We start from the raw sequence: 23229 nt of genomic DNA on the forward strand, positions 1-23229 counted from the left end.
TTTTTTAATAACTACTAGTATTCAATTGTCTGGATATACCATGATTTATTTTCTCAGTAACTTATTGGTGTATATTTTAAGCAATGTTACAGTTATAACCCCAAACATATGTCACTTCAAATGTGTATGAAGTATATCTCTAGGATAATTCTTAGAAATTAAATCACTAGGTCACAAACTATACCCATTTGTAATTATGAGAGTTACAGCCATGTTGCTCTCCAAAGGAAATAATTTATGCTCCAACCCAGGAATATATGAGCCTATTAGAGCAAGATATTTAATAATTCCAAAGCATGTTACATGGGACTTTCAAATTCCTATTCCCAATTTGTTTTGATTTGGTTTTGTGGGATTATTTGGAACAGGAGTATGAGTCAGATGAGTTCTAGTTTTTGTGCCAAATGATACTGGTTCTCTTTCCCTGGAGAATTTCATGGACTATATAGTCCATGGGGTTGCAAATAGTCGGACATGACTGAGCAACTTTCACTTTCTTTTCCCCAAAGCACATGAGTACCACACACACACACTGTTGCTATAAAGATTCACAAATTTAGACATACTGAGATGACCAGAACCATTACATTTGAGTGTCTCTACAAAGCCCATCTAAATACTAAACTTCATTGCCACAGCAAGAGACAACAGGTAAACTCTTGACCCTATGAATCAATGTCTAATGAGAATTGATTTAACAGGCTCCGGGGGACCTTATCTTATTGCTAATAAAAGAAATCCCATCTGGCACTTTCCTACACTGCCTAGATATTAAATAGGGCTTATGATGATTAAGCACCAGAAAAGTTAATTAAGAGGTAATTCCAGGGGAATGCACAGATCTCAGAGGGCAATGGTCTTCTACCGGGCAACTTAAGGAAAGGAGCCAGGAGACCAGCTACTGGACTTCGAGCAACAGGCAGAAGCCCCGCAACACACAGGGTCATGCTGGCCAGAGCCCACCCCCGGGGCAGCCATCCTTAGCCGAGGGCTTTCTCCCACACAGAAAGGATGCCCACTTCCACTCCAACCCTAAAGACCTGCTCCAAGAACAGGACCTCCCCCAGGTGAAAGGGACACGAAACCATGATGAGGTATTTCCGTTTGTTTTTCCTCACTGGATGGGGCCACCACAAAACTTTTATAATATTAAACAGAAGGACAGGATTTCTTAAAAAAAAAAAAAAATGTAGACCAAAGGAGGATGTCATATATTGTGGTCAGCCATCAAACAATTATGTCCCAAGTTTAATAAGTTTATGTCATCCAAATCTGAATAAATCCCATCCACATTCCTAAAGCATTATCTTTAAACACATTCTCAGTCAAGGGTGCCCTAGATACCTCCTAGAACGCAAGAGTCAAGGTCATTAGAACAAAAAGTCTGTTCACAGCAGCTCCATCACCATATCCACAGCAGGAAACCTGCTCCAGAGCAAACAAGCACCTCATTTAATTTTCAAAAGATGATTTGTCTTTGTTGATTAAATTGATATACCTAAGATACAAAACAAATTATCTAATTCCTGTTTCTATAAAATCCAGACATCTGGCATGTCGGGCCTGAAATGAACAACACTAATTCCTAGGAGATATGTAACACGCGAGGCTTTCAGCAGGGTTCAGAGAGCACACTTTTTATTCTGGCACCAAGTCTCAAGGGCTTATTGTTTCTTAGAAGGTCCGTGGTGGTCACTTCTGCCTTTCAGTCCTGACACATAGTGAATTCAAAGGAAACTTGAGTGACGTGGCTCTCTTCTGTTACTCTGACCAGTACTTAACACAGGTTTCCTGTTCTGAAAGCACCAGAGAGGTACTAAGTCCATTGGGCTGTTAACATTGTTAGGTCTGACGTGGAACTCAGCTGTCTATTTGCTTAATTGACTATAAACAGAGATCCTTTGCCAAACAGTGCTTGCCATAAAGAACTCAACATGGGGCGCATTCACTTGGATGCTGTCCACAAGTTTCAGGAACAAACATGAAACGTACCACAGTGAGCAAACAAAACTGGCATGACCCTCTGGAAACCAGCTCAGTGGTGTGGCTCAGTGGCCTGGGAAGGTTTTATTTCACATATTTAAGTTGGCCATCCTATTTTTAGGGATAGGTTTTAAGGATAAAAAGACTGGATGCTGTTGCTGCTGCTAAGTCGCTTCAGTCGTATCTGACTCTGTGCGACCCCATAGATGGCAGCCCACCAGGCTCCCCCGTCCCTGGGATTCTCCAGGCAAGAACACTGGAGTGGGTTGCCATTCCCTTCTCCGATGCATGAAAGTGAAAAGTGAAAGTGAAGTCGCTCAGTCGTATCCGAGTCTTAGCAACCCCATGGACCGCAGCCTACCAGGCTCCTCCGTCCATGGGATTTTCCAGGCAAGAGTACTGGAGTGGGGTGCCATTGCCTTCTCCGAAAGACTGGAGAAGGTGACAAAATTTCACAAAATACAGAGATGTTCCCTGTGCCATTCTTTATATTATAAAAATCATAAACAACCCAAATATCCAGTAATCAAGGCATGGTCAACTAGATTAAGACACATTCATATGATTTTACGTGATGTGCTATGAAATGATGTGATATTACAATATAGTTGGGCTTCCCTGGTGGCTCAGATGACAAAGAATCCACCTGCAGTGTGGCAGACCTGGGTTCGATCCCTGGGTTAGGAAGATCCCCTGGAAAAGGGAATGGCTACCCACTCCAGTATTCCTGCCTGGAGAATTCCATGGACAGAGGAGCCTGGTGGGCTACAGTCCATGAGGTTGCAAAGAATCGGACATGACTAAGTGACTTTCTCTTCATGGTATAAAATAGCCTTATATAATGACACAGGACATTGCTTAATATAATATTAAGCAGGAGGGAACTATGTACACAGAATGCCAGTTTGCTTTATAAAAATCTGTCTACTGGATATATACATGCACATGTTTTTATAAGGCTGCATTTCCCTCGTAACAACACCTCTCACACTAAACTGCCAGAGTACTTGTTTGTTTTGCTTCCCATCCTTCTCTCCCCGGTTCTTGTGTACCTCCGATTCCTCTGATTGTTGGCAGGCCTGGAACACAGAAGCACCAAGTGGCCCACATCACAGAGACAGGTGTGTCTCTGAGGAGCAAGAGTAGGAGTGTGTCTGAACCCCAAACCAGGGGCTTCACCCTGGCCTGAGATGTTGTCAAGGGGATGCCTGGCACAGAAAAGGCACTCTGGATGTTCACACACCCTTCCTTCTTGAAAGTTTGGAGACAAAGATTTGAGCAAAATGCATTGAATCCCTGCCTAGAAATCCTGATGAAGAGAGAATGTCTAAGATCCTGACTTGTAAGAAAACAAGATTGTTTTTCAATAGGGATAATATTCTAGTCATAAGGAACACCCTTTCTGTTGTCCTGGCAAACAAGCATCTTGCCCCAAGAATGCTGAAGGCAGCTCTGTCTGCGGAAGACTAACACACCAGAGTCAGGCTGTTGTTATTAGGGAAGTGGATAGGTTCATGCATCGGATTTAAATTGTGGCTGAAAAAGGAAGCTTCAGGATGAGTGGACCAGAACCCAGCCATGGTTGTCGTGCCAAGCAGTGACCGGCAAAGGAAAGGGCAAGAACAAAGAACAGTCTGATCTGTGATGACCTTTTCAAATTATATGTTGATCCCTTAAGCTACACTGTTCCTTCTTCATGGTGGAAGTCAAGAAAATTTGACAGAAGGAACTGCAAGACTAGTTTCTCCTTTATATTTTACTCTTTGGCCTTGTGCAAAATGCTAACGTCTTAATCTTTTTGAATTTTGGTTTCCTCTAGATGTATGCCCAAGAGTGGGATTGTTGGATCACGTGGCATTTCTAGATTCAGTTTTTTAAGGAAGCTCTATAGTGTTCTCCATTGTGGCTATAACAGTTTACATTCCCACCACCTTTTCTCCACACCCTCTCCAGCATTTATTGTTTGCAGACTTTTTGATGATGGCCACTCTGACTAGTATGAATTGATACCTCACTGTAATTTTGATTTGCATTTCTCTAATAATTAGTGATATTGAGCATCTTTTCATGTGTTTTTTTTTTTTTTTTTGGTCATCTGTATGTCATCTTTGGAGAAAAACCTATTTAGATCTTTAGCCCATTTTTGGCTAGGCTGGTTTTCTGTTTATATTGAGCTGCATAAGCTGCTTATATATTTTGAAGATTAATCCCTTGTCAGTTCCTTCACTTACAAATATTTTCTCCCATTCTGTGGGTTGTCTTTTCAGTTTACGATTTTCTTTGCTGTGCAAAAGTTTTTTAAGTTTAATGAGGTCCTGTTTGTTTATTCTTGTTTTTATTCATTACTCTGGGAGGTAGGTCCAAACAGATGCTGCAGCTTGTCAGTGTTCTGCCTATGTTTTTCCTCTAAGAGTTTTATAGATTCTAGTCTTACATTTAAATCTTTAGCCCATTTTGAGTTTATTTCTGTGTATGGTGTTAGAGAACATTCTAATTTCATTCTTTTACATGTACCTGTTCAGTTTTCCCAGCACCACTTATTGAAGAGAGTGTCTTTTCTCCACTGTATATTCTTGCCTCCTTTGTTGTAGATTAACTGACCATAGGTACATTGGTTTTATTTCTGGGCTTTGTATCCTGTTCCACTGATGTATATTTCTGTTTTTGTGCCAGTACCATAGTGTTTTGATGATTGGAGTTTTGCAGTATATTCTAAAGTCAGGGGCCCTGATTCCTACAACTGATTCCTGATTCTTTCTCAGGATTGCTTTGGCTATTCAGGGTCTTTTGTGTTTCCATACAAATTTAAAAAAATTTTTTGTACTAGTTCTGTGAAAAATGCCATTGATAATTTAATAGGGATTACAAAGAATCTGTAGGTTTCCTTGGGTAGTATAGTCATTTTGACAGTCGTGATTCTTCTAATCCAAGAACGTGGTATATCTTTCCCTCTGTGTCATCTTCAATTTCTTTCATCTGTGTCTTACAATTTTCAGAGGACAAGTCCACTGTCTCCTTACGTAGGTGTATTCCTAGGTGTTCTTTTTCTATGTGATGATAAATGTGATTGCTTCCTTAATTCCTCTTTCTGGTCTTTTGTTGTTATGTATAGAAATGCAAGAGCTTTTTGTGTATTAATTTTGTATCCTGCAACTTTACTGAATTCACTGATGAGCTCTAGTAGTTTTCTGGTAGCCTCTTTTGGATTTTCAATGTATAATATCATGTCATCTGGATTATTTTAAATGATGATGAGTTGCATCTAAGCAATGCAGTGAGTTTAAATATTCCTGTGAAACTAATTGTGGAGGGGAGGGAAGGTGTAGATCTCCTGACATTTAACTGAATATTTAACTACACTGGAAAACAAAACCTAAACAAGAGACACACTGTCATGATTGAGGAAACAGGATGAGACTGCCAGTGTTCATTTGCTGTGTTGCTTTATATAACATGCTTAACTCCTGGAGACTTAATGCTTTGTTGATAAAACAAGCAGGTTATACTTGAATTCAGGACTGATTTTTAAGTTTCACTTTAGCTCTAAAATTCCATCATCTATCCTGGGATATTCTTTCTCAACTTCAAAGTTTGATACTGTCAGTTCTAGGACAGGGTTCCCATAATTAAAGGGGAGACATGAAGAACAGATCAAGTTTTTCTGACCAGAGGCATCCTCCACCATTCTCAATAACAACAGCAGTTCAGCAGAATCTCCTCTGTGTCGGGTGATACTGTGAGCACATCCGCAACACTACAGCCTTTCGTGGCAGATTAGAGCAGAGTGAAGGGGCTCAGGGGTGGGGACTGGCCTGTGTGATTCACGAAGCAGCACCCCAGGAGGGAGGCCCGCCATACTATGGGTCTGTGGCACGCAAGACTTTGGAAACCACTTTCATGGCAGAAACATGCCTCCAGGAGAAAGCAAACACTCTCAGTGGTTGCATCTAAGGCCAGTTAGTCCTGCTAGGGTGGCTGTGTATGTTCAGAACTTCTACCTCTATTTAAAAGTGTCCCCTTTGTGTTTATTCTGTCAAAGCAGAAAAGTGTGATTTTCACAAAACTCACTCATCTGCCCACTGGCCCGTTTTCTACTTCATGCAGAAATGCTTTGTTTCTATAATCAGAAAGAAACCAGAAAGCCTGCAGGGAAACAGAAATACACAGAACCACCATCCCAAATAAAAGGCATCAGAGTTTCTGAGTCTAAAGAAAAAACAAAACAAAACCATCCTGTCAGCCGAGTCTTCTCTGGCACAGCAGGTCAACACACAAGTGAATGTACAAATGAAGAGAGACGTCAAAGTTCTAAATAATTAAGCATCAGCTACAAAGCAAACACAAGCATTTCTATTCTGCCTGTAGAAAATCATCTAATAGCAAAACAAGGGGAAAGTATCTTGCTTTAGGAAAAGCTAAACCATAAAAACCATTTGAATTTACTAAATAGATATGAATGTTTAAAGAGAACTTTATTTAGTTGATGAACCAGATACACCAGCCTAGAATAAGGCACGAACAGACCTCACCCTGAGTTCTCATGAGTCTTTACCATGTCCCCGGGGCTGTCCACGGGGCTTCCCATCTACTAGTTCATTTAACCTCCCCACATTCCAGGCAATGGCACCCCACTCCAGTACTCTTGCCTGGAAAATCCCATGGATGGAAGAGCCTGGTAGGCTGCAGTCCATGGGGTCGCTAAGAGTCAGACATGACTGAGCGACTTCACTTTCACTCTTAACTGTCATGCATTGGAGAAGGAAATGGCAACCCACTCCAGTGTTCTTGCCTGGAGAATCCCAGGGACGGGGGAGCCTGATGGGCTGCCGTCTATCGGGTCACACAGAGTCGGACATGACTGAAGCGACTTAGCAGTAGCCACCAGGCAGATATGGGCTTCCCTTGTGACTCAGCTGGTAAAGAATCCACCTGCCAACTCAGAAGACTTGGGTTCGATCCCTGGGTCAGGAAGAGGAAGAAGAAGGGAAAGCCCAGGACCTGCAGAGATGGGACTCAGAGATGTAGCGCAGGGAGGTAGACAGCCCACAGCCACGGGAGGAGATCTGGCAGGAGCGCTCAGGCAGGCTCCAGCTCTGGGGAGGAGGGCAGTGGAGCAGGGGAACATGCAGGTAGGCTCTGGGAGGCAACACAAAGCCAAGTCCCTCCAACTAGGCCACGTTGGGGAGTGAGGAAGCCCCGGCTCCGGGCATGTGCGTACCTGACATGGAATGGGGCAAAATCAGCCCAGGCTGTGCAGGGAATGGACCCTGGTGGGTGTGAGGCGCTTAGCCAGGAAGATGGAAAAGGTAAGCTGAGCAGGGCAAGGTGGGAGCTGACTATGGCTAACTGTCAGAGATACGGGGGCTGACCACCTACACAGGAACTTTGGGGGCAACCTGGCGGAGGCCAGCGATACATCATTCTAGTATTAACTCCAGAGGTGGCTGGAATCACAGATCCCGCCAACCTCCTAAGATCACCACACCTGGAAACCCAGGATCCGGCTAGATATACAGGAACCAGGTACTCTGAGTAGCCTCAGGCCTAGGGGATAAGAATCAGTCAGAGGAGGAGGCTTGGGTCCTAGGTCCACACACGTGCATAGCTGATGCATGATAGGAGCCCATGAGTCAGGCCAGCAGGGGGTGAACTGCAGAGGACTAGGACTTCCTCTGGGGCCCAGCTCCTCCGGGAATTTAAGGCATCAGTCAGGTATCCAGCAAAGGAATCTCAAAGCTGGAGCAGAAATCTCCCATCTCAAAGAAGGCACTCATTAAGAGTTATTCTGAGAGAGAGAGTGGTTCACAAATTTCCTTCACAACGATATCAGCTTAGAAACTGGTGCCGGAGATGGGCCTACTTTCTTTTTTCCGCCTATCTTCACTGACATTTATTTTTTGGAAGTATAGTTGATTTACAATGTTGTGTTAATTTCTGCTGAACAGTAAAGTGATTCGAATACACACACACACACACACACACACACACAGGCATATACATATATACTCTTTTTTAATATTCGTTTCCACTATAGTTTATCACAGGATATTGAATATGGTTCCCTGTGCTATACAGTACAGCCTTGCTGTTTATCCATTCTATATATAATAGTTTGTATCTGCTAACCCCAACCTCCCAATCCCTTGACAACCACAAACCTGTTCTCTATATCCAAGAGTGTTTCTGTTCTGTAGATAAGCTCATTTGTGTCATGTTTTAGATTCCACATGTAAGCAATATCATATGATACCTGTGTTTTTCTGTGTCTTACTTCGCTTAATATGATGATCTCTACATCCATCCATATTGCTGCAAATGGCATTATTTCATTCTTTTTATGGCTGAGTAGTATTCCATTGTAGACTTGTATCACATCTCCTTTATCTATTCATATGCTGATGGACATTTAGGTGGCTTCCGCGTCTTGGCTATTGTGAATAGTGCTGCCGTGAACATAGGGGTGCATGTATATCTTTGAATTACAGTTTTGTCTGGGTATATGCCCCGGAGTGGGGTTGCTGGATCATACGGTAATTCTACTTTCAGTTTTTTGAGGAACCTCCATACTGTTTTCCATAGTAGCTGCACCAACTTAACATTTCTACCAACAGGATAGGAGGATTTGTGTATAGTATATTTTCTTCAGGAGCTGAGTAAGGAGATGAAGGCAAGGGACAAGGCCCCCAAGGCAGGGGCCTGTTTTCAGGAACTGTCCCCTGTTTCATGGGACAGTTGTCATTCCGATAGCACAGGGTGAAGGAGAAACTCTGATTCCCATACAGCCATTTGTGTTCACCAACTCTGCATTTCAGGCCATTTCTGGCTGTTTGTGACTATGCCTGAATTACTGCGGCTGAAGGAAGCTGCCTTCACAATAGCTGCGGAAACATTCCTTCTTACTCTCTTCCAAGTCCTGAATTCTGTGCACACCAAATGCCAAACAAATGCTTTCTGGAGCCAGAGATCTGAGGAATGAAAGTCCAGCCAAGAATTCGCACCACAAAAGCTTTATCAGAGCCCAGCAGCGTTGAGCCTCTAACATTGGGAGTGGAAAAGTAAATAATATCAGGAACTTTGAGCTACAAAAGCAATCTAGAATATTGTTATTAAAGAACATGGGATTGTAGGGAGGAAGTATCCAGAACTGACAGATTAGTAACTGTACATCTTGAAGGGTGACAAATTAAAAAGAGCATCAGTATGATTCTTCTATGTTATAAGCACATCTGCAGCACCTAGCGAATTTAAGATCCTTTAACTCTCTTGCCCATTCTTAAAAGCAGGCCCCCACAGGCAAATATGTGATAACTTATGGTTTTATGGTGCCAGAGACATGATATGAATCATGAATATGAGGCCATCATAAGGCCACTTCATTATTTCAAAAGTCTTGACATAGACTTACTTCGTCAACCATTAATTCCGAAGAAACATCAAAGGATTTATTCTCTCCTGAGATGTGCAGACCCTCCGTGGTGAATATGGCATGATCATAATGTGCTGTCCTTTCAAACTGTACAATAAAGCCAATACCAGGCGATCATTCTGAGATCACCTTCACATGGCAGATATGACGGTTCTCCATAGCAAAGGCCAGTGCACAGTTAGGCAGTGAAGACTTCCATTGGACCTTTCAGAAACCTGTAAGCCTCATAAAGAAAAGGACTAGCCTTAAACAAAATTGGGGAAGAAAGCTTACTTTCTACTATAAATTCCAAATTTCTTAACACAGCATTCCAAACTGGTGTTGGCCAATAAAAATATAATGTGAGCTCTCTCTATATATATAATATATATATATGGTCTTCTAGTAGTCATAGTTTTAAAAGTAGAAAAGAAACAGGTGAACTTAATTTTATTATACATCTGACTTGGGCTCCAAAATCACTGCAGATGGTGACTGCAGCCATGAAATTAAAAGGCACTTGCTCCTTGGAAGGAAAGCTATGATAAACCTAGACAACATATTCGGAGAAGGCAATGGCACCCCACTCCAGTACTCTTGCCTGGAAAATCCCATGGATGGAGGAGCCTGGTAGGCTGCAGTCCATGGGGTCGCTAAGAGTCAGACACGACTAAGCAACTTCACTTTCACTTTTCAGTTTCATGCACTGGAGAAGGAAATGGCAACCCACTCCAGTACTCTTGCCTGGAGAATCCCATGGACAGAGGAGCCTGGTGGGCTGCCATCTATGGGGTTGCATAGAATCGGACACTACTGAAACGACTTAGCAGCAGCAGACAACATATTAAAGAGGAGAGACAAAAACTTTAAAGTTTGGGGAAAAAAAATAAAAGGCAGTAACATCACTTTGCTAACAAAGGTCCATATAGTCAAACCTATGGTTTTTCCAGTAGTCATGTACTGATGTGAGAGCTGGACCATAAAGTAGGCTGAGTGCTGAAGAACCGATGTTTTTGAACTGTGGTGCTGGAGAAAACTCTTGACAGTCCCTTGGACAGCAAGGAGATCAAACCAGACAATCCTAAAGGAAATCAATCCTGAATATTCATTGGAAGGACTGATGCTGAAGCTCCAATACTTTGGCTACCTGATGCAAAGAGCTGACTCATTGGAAAAGACCCTGATGCTAGGAAAGATCGAAAGCAAAAGGAGAAGAGAGTGGCAGAGAACAACATGGTTGTATAATATCACTGATTCAGTGGACCTGAATTTGAGCAAACTGCAATAGATAGTAAAGGACAGGAAAGCCTGGCATACTGCAGTCCATGGGGTTGCAAAGAGTTGGACATGACTTAATGACTGAATAACAACAAAACATTTTACTTAAAATGTAATTTTAGATTCATTTCAATGTGTTTTCAATATAAAATTATTAATGAGACAGTTTACATTCTTTTTCATACTAGAGCTTTGAAATCCAGAGTGTATTTCACATCTAGACTACAATTAACATTTGGATAAGCCAAAACATTAAGTGGCTAATAACTAGTGTAATGCCCCAGCTAGACTTCCCCATATCCTGACTTAAAAACCCTACTAGGTTCCCATCCCTGGGAATGTTACCCCAGGTTCTAGGAAGTACAGGTACCAGATTTTCTAAGGCAGCCCTAATTTCACCCATTCTGTCCCTGTAGCACCCGGGTCAGCTTCTTTTCAGTACCAAGGCAGTGTGCTGTCCTGGTTCTGGGGTGGCACTGTCTAGGTTTGATTCTACCTTTCACTGTGTACAACCTGGGCCAGTTTTTAATTTCTTTTTAGACACTCATTTTGGAAATGGGTAGACGTGATGCTTCTCCCAGAGTTTGCTGGGAATGAGAAGAGGTCATATTCCTGGAACACCACACTATTCCACATGATTAGCTGTGGTGCAGAAAGAACTGTTGGCAAAGCAGTCACTTCGCCCACTGCCCCCCACCAGAGCTCCTGATTGGGTTGAGGAAATATGTCCTTTTTTCCATCCTGATGGCATCCCTGGCAAAGGGAATAGGCTCAGATGGCAAAGAATCTGCTGCAATGCGGGAGACCTGGGTCAGGAAGATGCCCTGGAGGAGGGCCTGGCAACCCACTCCAGTATTCTTGCCTGGAGAACCCCATGGACAGAGGAGCCTGGCGGGCTACAGTCCGTGGGGTCGCAGAGAGTCAGACATGACGAGTGAGTAACACACAGGATTCTCCCTGCTGCCCAGACCTTTGTCTCAATCCACTTTAAAAATCCTGTCTGTCTTCCAGCATCAAATCAAATGCACCTCTCCTTCAGGAAGTCCTTCCTTTCTCCTACCTCCCACCTCCAAGATGAAAGTATTCCCATGGGTCTGTTTTTCTCACTCTGCATAGCATCCTAATTATTCATATCAGACTTAGTTCACCTTCTGGACTTTTCCTCAGGGGTTAAGGCACTTACTAATTTTGTGAACCTTCCTCTCCCTCCCCTCCCCTTTCATCCCCCTCACATTTCCCCAGGAGGCTTCTGACATTCAGTATATGATTTTGAAGCAAATGAATGGATATCCAATAGCTTTGATTTAATATATGTGACCTTTTCATTATTAAAAATATCAGTACTAAGTAAAAAGCGATTTAAAAAATCTGTGCAGTCCCTTATAGCTTTGAGATTGATACTCTTTACCCTACTCATGTCCCACTCCTGAGGTCCCCAGACCTGCCCTCCACAAGCCTCCAGGACCGCTCCCGGTGTCTCTGAGTTGCTGGGCCTTCCCCGTCAAAAGGTGACTCAAACAGAGCTGTGTCTGACCTTCCACTCCACCACAAAGTGCTTTCGGCTCTGTCATTTCGGAGCCCCGCCAGGTGACTGGCCAGTCAACCTGACCCAGCAGTGCAGAGGAAGGAGTCCTGCCTTGCAGCAGCCCCTCTCTGAGACAGCAGGCGCATCACTGGACAGGTGAACGCTACAGCATTCCTGCAGCATCTCAGGGGCTACACGGGGCAGTGAGCAAGTGCAGGACAGATGCACTCTGGGAACGCAGAGTTGTTTCATAAACCACAGGGCCTGTGTATTCCAACTGAGCGAAGACGAGGCAGTCTGACCTCCAGCTTCAAAGAAGGACATGACCAGGAGTGTTTGTTAATTCATTCCATAAATTTAAATGTGCAGACTAGGGACCCTGAGAGCGAAGGGGGTTTACTTTTTGAAAATGAAACTTCTTGAAAAATTAAATTCGTGTGATAAAATTTTAATTTGTTTAAAATGAATTTTGAATGAAGAAAGATCACTAACTCATTTCATTAAAAGCTCTGTGTTCTTTCTATTTAATAAAATCATAATTGAACCTTAAAGGGGTTTCTGTATAACAGACGAGAAACACAAAGCTTTTCTAATTGAGGGAGACGCTCTGCTTTCCTGCAGTGGGCCTTCCACACGCCCTGGCAGCTTTTAGCTGCTTTCTCACAACACTTAGATCTGACTCTTGGGGGATGGATGATTGCCCTCACACCCTGTCACTGAGGTGCAGAGAGGGTACAGGCTGTGTCAGCAAGTGAGTGACAGAAACAGGTCTCCAAGGGCATTAATCCTCTTCTTAACACAGGCCAAAGGAGGAGGAATTTACATACTGTAGCTGCTGGGCTGCAGGCACTGAGCCTCTCAGAGAAAGACTAGACGGGAAGTGCCCTGCCACTCACGCTCCATCCTCCCCTCCCTTCCTTCCCCTGGCCTGGCCTTGCCTGAGCCCAGCAGTCCTTGGCAGGCAGAAGCACACTCTCAGTTCAGCAAACCCTGACAATTAACGGCCAGTCGCATTACGGGAAACCATTTCATCAAATCTAACCCCTGCTCCCCCACAGACCAAGTCCATTAGAGCAGCAGCAAATCCTTGGAAGTTATCCAGATGCTAACTAGCTTCTGGCCAGCACATTTTAAATGAGAAATTTCAAATGCTGTGGCTATCTCATAAACATCTCAGTCTGAACACCAGAGTGCCATGCAATTAACACTCATTTTTAAAACCACTTTGTAAACGTGCCTGACAATATAAAATCACCGAATATAAATTATGATCCTACTGTAAGTCAGGAGATACTTCCACAGGTATATTAAACTATATGAGATGGCAGAAGACCAGGAGCCGAGGGTCCAGGCCAGGCTATACCCACTAACAGCATGTTCACCTCACAGGCCTCTTTCTACAGCTGTAAAGTCTCAAGGGTAGGGGCATAAAGTCAAGGTCCCTTTCAGCTCCCAGAAACTGTATTAGTCAAAGTCATACTAGGCTATGCTGCTGTAACAAATAAACCCCAAGGCCTCAGTGACTTGTCTCACCAAAAGTTTCTTTCCAGCACAAAGTTCCCTGCTGGTCATCAGAAACTCCCCTCCATCCAGTGTTTTGGAGGTCAGGTTCCCTCCAGCTAACAATGAGGTAAACAGCGGTAGGAGGACCTTTAAGGTCCACGTCTGTGTGACCCCAGAGCATGCTCTGGGTACACGCTGCACACAGGAAGTGCTCTTTATGTCTGCACCTCCCCAGGCTCCTCTGTGGCCCTGACCAGCGAGGAAGTTGCTGTGGCCAGTAAGTTCCAGATGGCAGACTTAACACTTGGTGGTCTTCCTGCCTTCCCAAGACTTATTTAAAATGACAGCAAGGAAATACAAATGTAATTGATTCATAAGAGTAAACAGAAAAGGAGGAGACCAATCAGCCACCTACAGATTTCAGTGAAGTTCTGAAAGAGGAAGCAGCGAACACCATTTTCAATCATAATGACTATTGATTTTCAACAGTAATGTCAACCTCTGAATAAAACAAGAAAGGCTCAAATTGATGTTTGCAGAACAGCCCCTGAATGGCCTCAACCTTGAATACTTAAGAATAAAGGTACCGCATGGACAGATGTGAGATGAAGAAAGTGGAAGGGGTGGTTGACGGAAGATAGGAACATCATATGAATACTCGTGCTGCCAGACCAAGAAAGGAGGGCGAACACGCATGGAACAAGAGAAGGTTTCTGTGTACTATTTGTTTGAGAGATGACCAATAGAAAACCAAACCACAGATAATAACAAGCAAGAAGCCAAAGGTAAAGTACTCTAAGTAAGCAAAGTCCCCACTATTCAGAGCAGAGAAATGAAAGACTACCTAAAATTGATACATGAAGAAATAGCAACATACCCACATGTTTTAAATTTACAGATTTAAATTTAAAGCTAGGAGGACTACAGGATTAAGGACAAAACTGATTAAACATGGAGCAGAGGACTGGCGCTTTTCATCTCAAAGTGTTCTTTACCATTTTGGTTTTTACTATTTGCATGAAATCATCTGATGAAAGACAAGGAATCAAATGAATCAAGTATAGTGTGTGTTTTCTACACATTTACCTGATTCATCTAGAGCCCAAGCACCTGGAGGAAGGAGCAGGGTCAACCTGTCCTTTGTTCTCTGATGTGCTCTATCCATAGCTTTAATACTATGGTGTGTCCTAGAAAAGGAAATCAACACTGTATTGAAGTTGTACATAAGTACCCCGTCCTCTGTCTGCTGCTGACATGCACAGTTCTCAGGCCTGCCCAGTCCTCTGTCTTCCCCCAAATTGTCCTAGTATACATATAGTCTTTAGTGGATTTAAATGTTTGATACACCACATCCCCAGTGCTTCAAGCGTATGGTTTCAGTGATACGGGGCCCACAGAGTCACGTTATATAGGAAGACCCCTGACTGTGTATACACGCAGGAGCTAATATACCCAATGGTGGTGTGACTCTGCTCATTAGAGGGTGTGGTGGAGAGTGGGAGGCAGGAATCTCCTATCTGCACTGAAGAACAGTTTTGCAAAGGCTTGATCCAATCTATATAAGTCAGAGAATGTGGGAAACAGAATCCTGGCTCTATCCCAGTTAACTGTGTGATTCTCAGGAAGCTCTGTAACCTCTCTGTGCTTTGGTGCCTTCATGTACATGGGGACCCTCCTTATGGGAACTTCTATGAGGAATCAATAATAATGAAACAATGATGGATAATAATAATGGAAACTGCAGTGCACCCAGACTGCTTCATTCCTTCTGGTTATCTTTCCATGAACTTATTTCAGTGACCTGATTGTGTTGACCTCTTCAGCCCCTGCCTGCTCTGTCTCACCATCATGTGTTCTGAGGGCATTTAATTCACACTTTCACCAGCTATATATTCACCACACTTTATGTCAGCACTGAAGGACAGATCATTAGAAACACTGTGTGACCTCTACCCCTGAGACCTACCCTCACAAAAGCCTAACCAGAGAAACTGGGTAAGTAAAGAACAGCTGTCCAGCAGAAAAGAAATACAATTCAATTTGAAATCTTAGAAGAAAAATATTATATTCTGAATCTTATGCTCATTGCCGCAAAAATTAAAGATTTCAAAAACACCTTCTGTATCATAGCTTCCAAGACTCTTCCACGTCTCCTAAACCCAGGCAATGCAGAGAGGCAAGGAAAGGCTTGCCCACTGCAGTGCTTTTGAGTCTGGATTTCCCAGTGTGGTTCAAACTCAGGATACTGCTTGGACTTTGTTCTACCACTGCACTCTCCCCCGTTCCCTCCCTTCCAGCTTCTCTGGAAACGTTGTTGCCTCCCCCTGTTTGATGTCACCCCAGAGAGCAGCCCAGCTCCCTCCCTCACCCCCTTCAAGACCACAGAGGTCTTCCCTGAGCAGCCCATGCAAGAGAGAGGCCCCTGCCCATCCCCGGCCAGTCTCTACCCCCATTTCTCCACTTCATTCTTTTTTCGTGGCTCTCATCACCTAATACATACAAGTATATTTTTATTTATTTACATCTTCTCTCTCTGCCCTCCCTCTAGGGCAGCACTAGCCAATTGAAAATATAATGTGAGACATGTTTAATTTTAAATTTTCTAGTACCCAAACTAAAAAAGAAATAAACATAAGCAGGGAAAATTAATTTTAATGTTTCTTCTTTAACCTCATGTATCCAAAATTTGGTGTTTCAAAATGTAGTCAACATGAAAATTATTAATGAGATAGCTTACATTTTTTTGGTACTAAAATTTGGAGATCTGGTGTGTATGTTACAGTTACAGTGCACGTCAGTTCAGACTCACCCCATTATAAGTGCACAAAGCCTTATGTGGTTGATGGCTATAGTATCGGTAGTATAGCTCTGAAATATAAACTCCATGGGGTGAAGGCTTGTTTGGGTCACTGTTAATGTACCAAACAGCTAGAACAGTGCCTGGCACATGGGATTTTTGAAGTATAGTTGATTTATAATGTGTTAATTTCTGCTGCATAGCAAAGTGACTCAGTTATACACACACACACACACACACATACATCTTCCTTTTTAAGTATTCTTTTCCATTATGGTTTATCATAGTATATTGAATATAATTCTCTGTGCTATATAGTAGGACCTTGTTATCCATTCCATATACAAGAGTTTACACCTGCTAACCCCAATCTCCCATCCCACACCATCACACCCAACTCCCCTCCCCGCCGGGCAACCACAAGTCTGTTCTTGTGAAAGTTTGAGAGTCTGTTTCTGTTTTCTGGACAGGTTCATTTGTCTCATATTTTAGATTCCACATATAAGTGATGTCATATGGTATTTGTCTTTCTGACTTCCTTCACTTAGTATGATAATCTCTAGTTGCATCCATGTTGCTGCAAATGGCCTTATTTCATTTTTAAAAACATTACATTATATATATGTACCGCATTGTATTTATCCACTCATCTGTCAATAGACATTCCACTTGTTTGCATATTTTGGCTATTTTGAATAGTACTGCTAGGAGCACAGAGGTGCTTGTATCATTTTGGATGGAGTTTTGTCTGGATATATTCCAGGAGTAGGATTGCTGGACATACAGTAATTCTATTCTTAGTTTTCTGAGAATACTACTTTCCACAGTGGCTGGAACAACTTACCTTCCCCAACAATGCAAGTGAGTTCCCTTTCTTCCACATCCTCTCCAGCATTTGTTATCTGTAGACTTTCTACTGATGGTCATTCTGACCAGTGTGAGGTGATATACACTCTAGTTTTGATTTGCGTTTCTCTAATAATTAGCAATGTTGAGCATCTTTTCAAATGCCTATTGGCCATTTATATTATTTCTTTGGAGAAATGTCTATTAATGCCTTCTGCTCATTTTTCAATTGAGTTGTTTTTTTTTGTTGTTGAGTTGTATGAGCTATTTGTATATTTTGGAAATATACACCTGTCAGTCACATCACTGGCAAATATTTTCTCCTATTCTGCAGCTTGTCTTCATTTTGTTTATGGTTTCCTTTGCTGTGGAAAAGCTTGTAAGTTTGATTAGGTCCCATTTGTTTATTTTTGTTTTTATTTCTATTGCCTTGGGAGACTGACCTAAGAAAACATTGGTATGATATATGTCAGAGAATGTTTTGCGTATGATCTCTTCTAGGAATCTTAGGTATCATATCTTATATTTAAGTCTTTAAGTCATTTTGAGTTTATTTTGTGTATAGTGTGAGGGTATGTTCTAATGTGGCTACCCAACTTTCCCAACTCTATTTGCTGAAGAGACTGTCTTTTTCCCATTGTATATTCTTGCTTCCTTTGTTGAAGATTAATTAACCAGAGGTCTGTGGGTTTATTTCTTGGCTCTCTATTCTCAGAATTCCATTGATTCATAGTCTGTTTCTGTGGCACATGGTTTTTAAATCAACTGACTATTTAACATATTTCTTGTCTTCCATCTAACAAGCACCTATTGAATATATACAATATGGGAAAAGAAAACATGGTAGAAATAAAGTTAATTACACGAGGGTGCTTACAAGAAGTGGGGGTTACTCTTCTACAGAAACAGAAAGACTGAGAAACTCCAAGGGCAAAAGGAAACAACCCATGTCAATTTAAAGCAGAGTGGGAAAGGGCATGATTCAAACTGAACTGGGGCACCAGTCTGGAGAAGTAGAGAGAGGATCATAGAGAAAGTTACTGCAAAGACTGGGATGAAGAGTCATGAAAGCTGGATTGGAAAGGGGTCGGGAGAGATGCTGAGGAGGCAGAAATAACAAGGTCTGGCCCCAGCCTGCGTGAGAACCAAGTCAGGGAGGAATTATAAAGACAGGTTTTGAGCTCAATGGCCAAGGAAGGAGATAGTACCATGACAAACCTGTGAGATCCTGAGAGATAAGAGGTTTGTGGGGCTCTACCTGGCGGGCCAGTATTGAAGATTTCACCTTCTAATGCAGGGCATACGAGTTTGATCCCTGGTTGGGGAACTAAGATCCCACATGCCTTGCAGCCAAAAAAAAAAAAGAAACCCAAAACATAAAACAGAAATAATATTGTAATAAATTCAATAAAGACTTTTAAAAAATGGTCCACATCAAAAAAAAAAAAAGAAACCTTAAAAAAATTCAAACATAAAAATAGGTTTATGGAGGACAGGAGCTCATGAGAGCTTGCCATCAGGTTCTAACACACAAACCCCAGCACATGACCACATTTCCATCACTCTGACTTCTTCCAAATTTAGGCAGCACAGTACTTCCAAGAACATCCCACGAGAAAATACCAACTGCAGAAGAGTCAGAGGACCCCCTCTCTGGGTCTCAGTTTTCCCTTTTATAAAATGAGGGGGCAAGGTTGAGCCAGGTATTTCCATCCCAGCCTAGAGATCACTCTCCTTGAACCAGGTCTTCAGAGCTCTCTTTCTGTGCCATGGTAGCCGAGAGCTCTAACAGAAGAGTATACAGCTATGAGTCTAATTCTCCCATTTATATAACACTTTGGTTATTTTTCAAGAGTACCTGGACAAGAAAATAAAAGCCAGGAGCAAGCTCAAAGCAGCTACTGTCATCACAAACTCCATCCATTCTACAGCTAATGTACAGCTAATGTACCAGGTGAGCAGCCAGACAACAATGTTGACTGCCAGTGTGAACAGTCACATTTCCGAGCTGACACTGTGATGCCCAGCAGTGAGGCTAGTCAGCCTGACTACAGAGGGAAGGACATTCTTTTTACATGTGTTAACATGATATAAATGCTTTGAACACAGGGCTGACAGCAAGGAACCTCAGGAAGCCTGTTTCACTTGTCCACACGTGGTTCAATGTACCCGGGTGCAAAATAGCATCTCACCTGAGACGCTCTTCCTCTTTTTTTCGGAGATTGAAGTCTCGCTGGACCACCTGGAGAACATGCTCTGTTTCATCGTCGGTCAGACCAGACAGGTCCAGCTTCCTCCCCATGATGTAACACCAAACACAGACGATGAGACAAGACCTGAGAAATCAAAGGAGAGACCACAAATTGAGGGCAAGAAAAAAGTTCTCCATGGATAAAATCAACCAATGTTGTTATTAAACAGAATTAAACAGTGTTTATATAAGGTGGTTTCCTGCTCTGCTCCCATACTCAGCCAATATTTAGAGACAACTGCAGCAAGGCTGCAGAGAAAAAGAGACGGTAACTGATCATCAACACTGTTATTTATTCCACTTCTTAAATTAGGAAAAAAAACGATAAATTATTCTTTTCAATAAAATGACGTGTACATGAGATCTGCTGTAAATTTCTGCAAAACGCCAAAAGACAATATCCAAAACTTCTCAAGTTCTGTGATTTGAAGTCTCAAATTGTAAATATTACACATAATTGCAAGATAAAAAAAGCATACTTTAAAAAATATCCTCTATATCTCCTGAAGCTTTTATCACATGACTAAAATACAAACTAGAAATTGATAAACTCTCTTCTGCAAAAAAAAAAAAGTAAAATAATACTTTTAGACATTTTCTTAGAAACACCTCCCCAGAGGTGGGTACCTAAAAATAATGGGAAACCACATTAAAAAATAATAATTTTTAGTGAAGGGTTGCACCCAGTGGTAAAATTAAATAAATAATTCCAGAAAAGTACCCAGAATTGAAGGGCGTCACAAACGTAAATTCAAAGATTCTCCACAAAAATATCTGTGGAACCAATGCAGCAAGATTTCAAAAGCATTATTACATACCATAACCAAGTGAGTTTTATCTAAGCAATGTAAGGTGGATCAGCATTCAAAAATCAATCAGAGTAACCCACTACATTAGTAGAATAAAAGGGAAAAATCATCCGATCATTTCAAGAGATACAGAAGAAACATTTGACAAACTTCAGTGCCCATTCATGATAGAAACCCTCTGAAAACTAAGACTAGAGAATATTCCCTCCATCATATAAAAGGCATTAAAAAAATAAAAACAACAAAAACCTAGGATTAGCATCAAATTCAGTGATGAAAGACTGACTGTTTCCCCCTAAGATCAGGAAAAAGGCAAGAATGACCCCTCTTACCACCTCTACTCAATACTGAATGTCTTTATTATAAAGCTACATTAATCAAAACTGAGTGGTATTGGCATACACGTAGGTGTAACAGCTGTCTAGTAACAGAGCATCACAGATGAGGTGGCTTAGATAAAAGAAATGTATTTTCTCCTAGTTTTAAAGGCTAGAAGTCTGAGATCAGGATGTTGGCAGAGTTGACTTCTCCTGAAGTCCATCTCGGTGATTTACAGATGATCATCTTCTGCCTGTTTCTTCCCATAGAGTTCCCTCTGTGCACCCCTATGTCTTAATTTTTCCTTCTTATAAGGATTAACAATTGCATTGGATTAGGGTCCAATCTAATACCATCATTTTAACTTAACTGCCACTTTAGATATTCTATCTCCAAATACAGTAAAAACCTGAGATGTTCAGGTTAGGACTCACTCCAACATATGAATTTGTCTCAGCCTGCAACTCTTCACCCTTTGCACCCCCTCCCCCAGATACCACGTCCTTCTCACATGTACATTACAATCATTTCATCCCAACAGCCACAAAAGTCTTAACCTATTCCAGCATCAACTCAAAGTCCAAAATCTCATCTCATTATAATCTCCATTAGGTATAGGTGATTCATCCTGAGGCAAAAATCCTTCCTCTTTGTGAACCTGTGGAAGCACACAAGTTATCTGCTATCAGAGTAGAGTAGTGGGGCAGGCATTGGAGAAACATTCCATTCTAGCGGGGAGACGCTGGAAAGGAGAAAGAAGGTTTAGATCTCAAGCAAGTCTGAAAGCAGAGCAAATTCCATTAGGTTTTTTTTTTTTATTAAGTTATACTTGACATACTATACTATATTAGTTTCAGCTGTACCACACAGTGATTTGATATTTTTATACATTATGAAATAATCACCACAAGAAGTCCGGTTACCATCCAAAGTTGTTACAATATTATTGACTATATTCCCCATGTGTCCTTTTTTCATGCCTAATCTATTGCTTATCTTTAATATTTTTATCCCTATGTGTACTTTACATTCCTGTGACTTCTTTATTTTATAATTGGAGGTTAGTACCTCATAATTCCCTTCGCCGATTCATCTGTTCCCTCCACCCCCTCTCCTTCAGCAACCACCAGTTTGTTCCCTGTATTTATGAGTCTCCTTCTGTTTTGTTTGTTTAAGGCTCAAGGGTAGCTCTCTTGGGCCGCGTGCTCTATCCTCCGAGTGCAGCAGGGTGGCGGGCTCACCCCCTTGCCCCTGGGTGTAGCCGCAGCAGTGGCCTACTCTCAGTAACTGAGGCGGGACAGCGCCCTCCCCAGGCCATGGTGAGAGTGACACCCCTGCAGACCTGTTTTGCCTTCAGGATCATTCTTCCCTTTTCCTGATGGATGAAGCATGTTGGTAGCCAGATAGCTCAGCTGGCCCATCCTGTAGCCTCTCAGAAGTCCAGCAGCCTCAGTTAGCCTGCCTCTGTTTAGTTGAAGCTGGCAGTGCTTCTGTCGATGTAAATTCTCCAAAACTTTGTCAGCTTCCCATGCAGTTCTCAGGGCGCCAAGCCATCAGACAGGGGGACCCTCTACAGATCTGTCCTGGGTAACAGCGTCTCTGTTTCCGGTTTCTACTGCCAAGGTTGACTGGATCTGTGAGCCACAGTCTAATCTCATAAGCAAATGGTTGTCCAGTCACACCCTGCTTGCTCTCTATAGACAGACTTTCTCATTTTTGCAGTATGAGTATACTGAGAATTTTCCAAATCTGCAAGTTCTGGTTCCTTTTGTGGAACAATTCTGTCTTCAATTTACCTCTCTCCTCTCACATCTCATTATAGCAGCAAGCATAAGCCAGTCTTTAATACTTATTTTAGAATTCTCAGGTAACTATCCAAGTCCATAGTCACTGACAAGTTCTACTTTACATAAAACACTGGAACACTATTAGACCAAATTGTCTGCCACTTTATAACCAAGAATGCCTTTCCTTCAGTTTCCAATTATATATTTCTCATTACTTTCTGAAAGCTCAGCAGACACTGCTAACATTCATATTTCTATCAACTTTTTGTTCATGATGATATATGCGTTCTCTAATATAAGAGAAGCTTTCTCTCCATCTCTCCTCTTTTCTTCCCAATATTTCTACTAACAGCAGATCAATTGTGAGCTGCTGGGTCAGAGGTTAAAGTGTCTGCCTGCAATGCGGGAGACCTGGGTTTGATCCCTGGGTTGGGAAGATCCCCTAGAGAAGGAAATGGCAAACCACTCCAGTACTCTTGCCTGGAGAATCCCATGGAGGGAAGAGCCTGGTAGGCTACAGTTCATGAGGTCACAAAGAGTCGGACATGGCTGAGCTACTTCACTTTCTTTCTTTCTACTAACAGGCCCCTAAGGGAAACCTAGACTTTTTAACATGCAGCTCAAAACTCTTCCATGCTCTACCCTTCTCCAGTTCTGAAGTCACTTCCTCATTTTTATACAGAAGAAGGAACAGACATGGCAGATACACATATACAAAGATGCTAAT

General features: G+C 42.1%; 1 protein-coding gene across 1 annotated transcript in view; it reads right to left on the reverse strand.

Annotated features, from left to right (window-relative positions):
• The window catches only part of LOC120867792 (myosin VIIA and Rab interacting protein), a 221453-nt gene that overhangs the window by 172960 nt on the left and 25264 nt on the right, over positions 1-23229 (reverse strand). The window contains exon 2 of the mRNA XM_040246181.1: positions 19530-19673. Coding sequence (XP_040102115.1) covers positions 19530-19639 — 110 coding nt within the window. The 5' untranslated portion in view covers positions 19640-19673. The remainder of the gene's footprint in view (positions 1-19529; positions 19674-23229) is intronic.

The sequence above is a fragment of the Oryx dammah genome, unplaced genomic scaffold, assembly GCF_014754425.2.
Source record: "Oryx dammah isolate SB20612 unplaced genomic scaffold, SCBI_Odam_1.1 HiC_scaffold_9, whole genome shotgun sequence".
Classification (NCBI taxonomy): Eukaryota; Metazoa; Chordata; class Mammalia; order Artiodactyla; family Bovidae; genus Oryx; species Oryx dammah.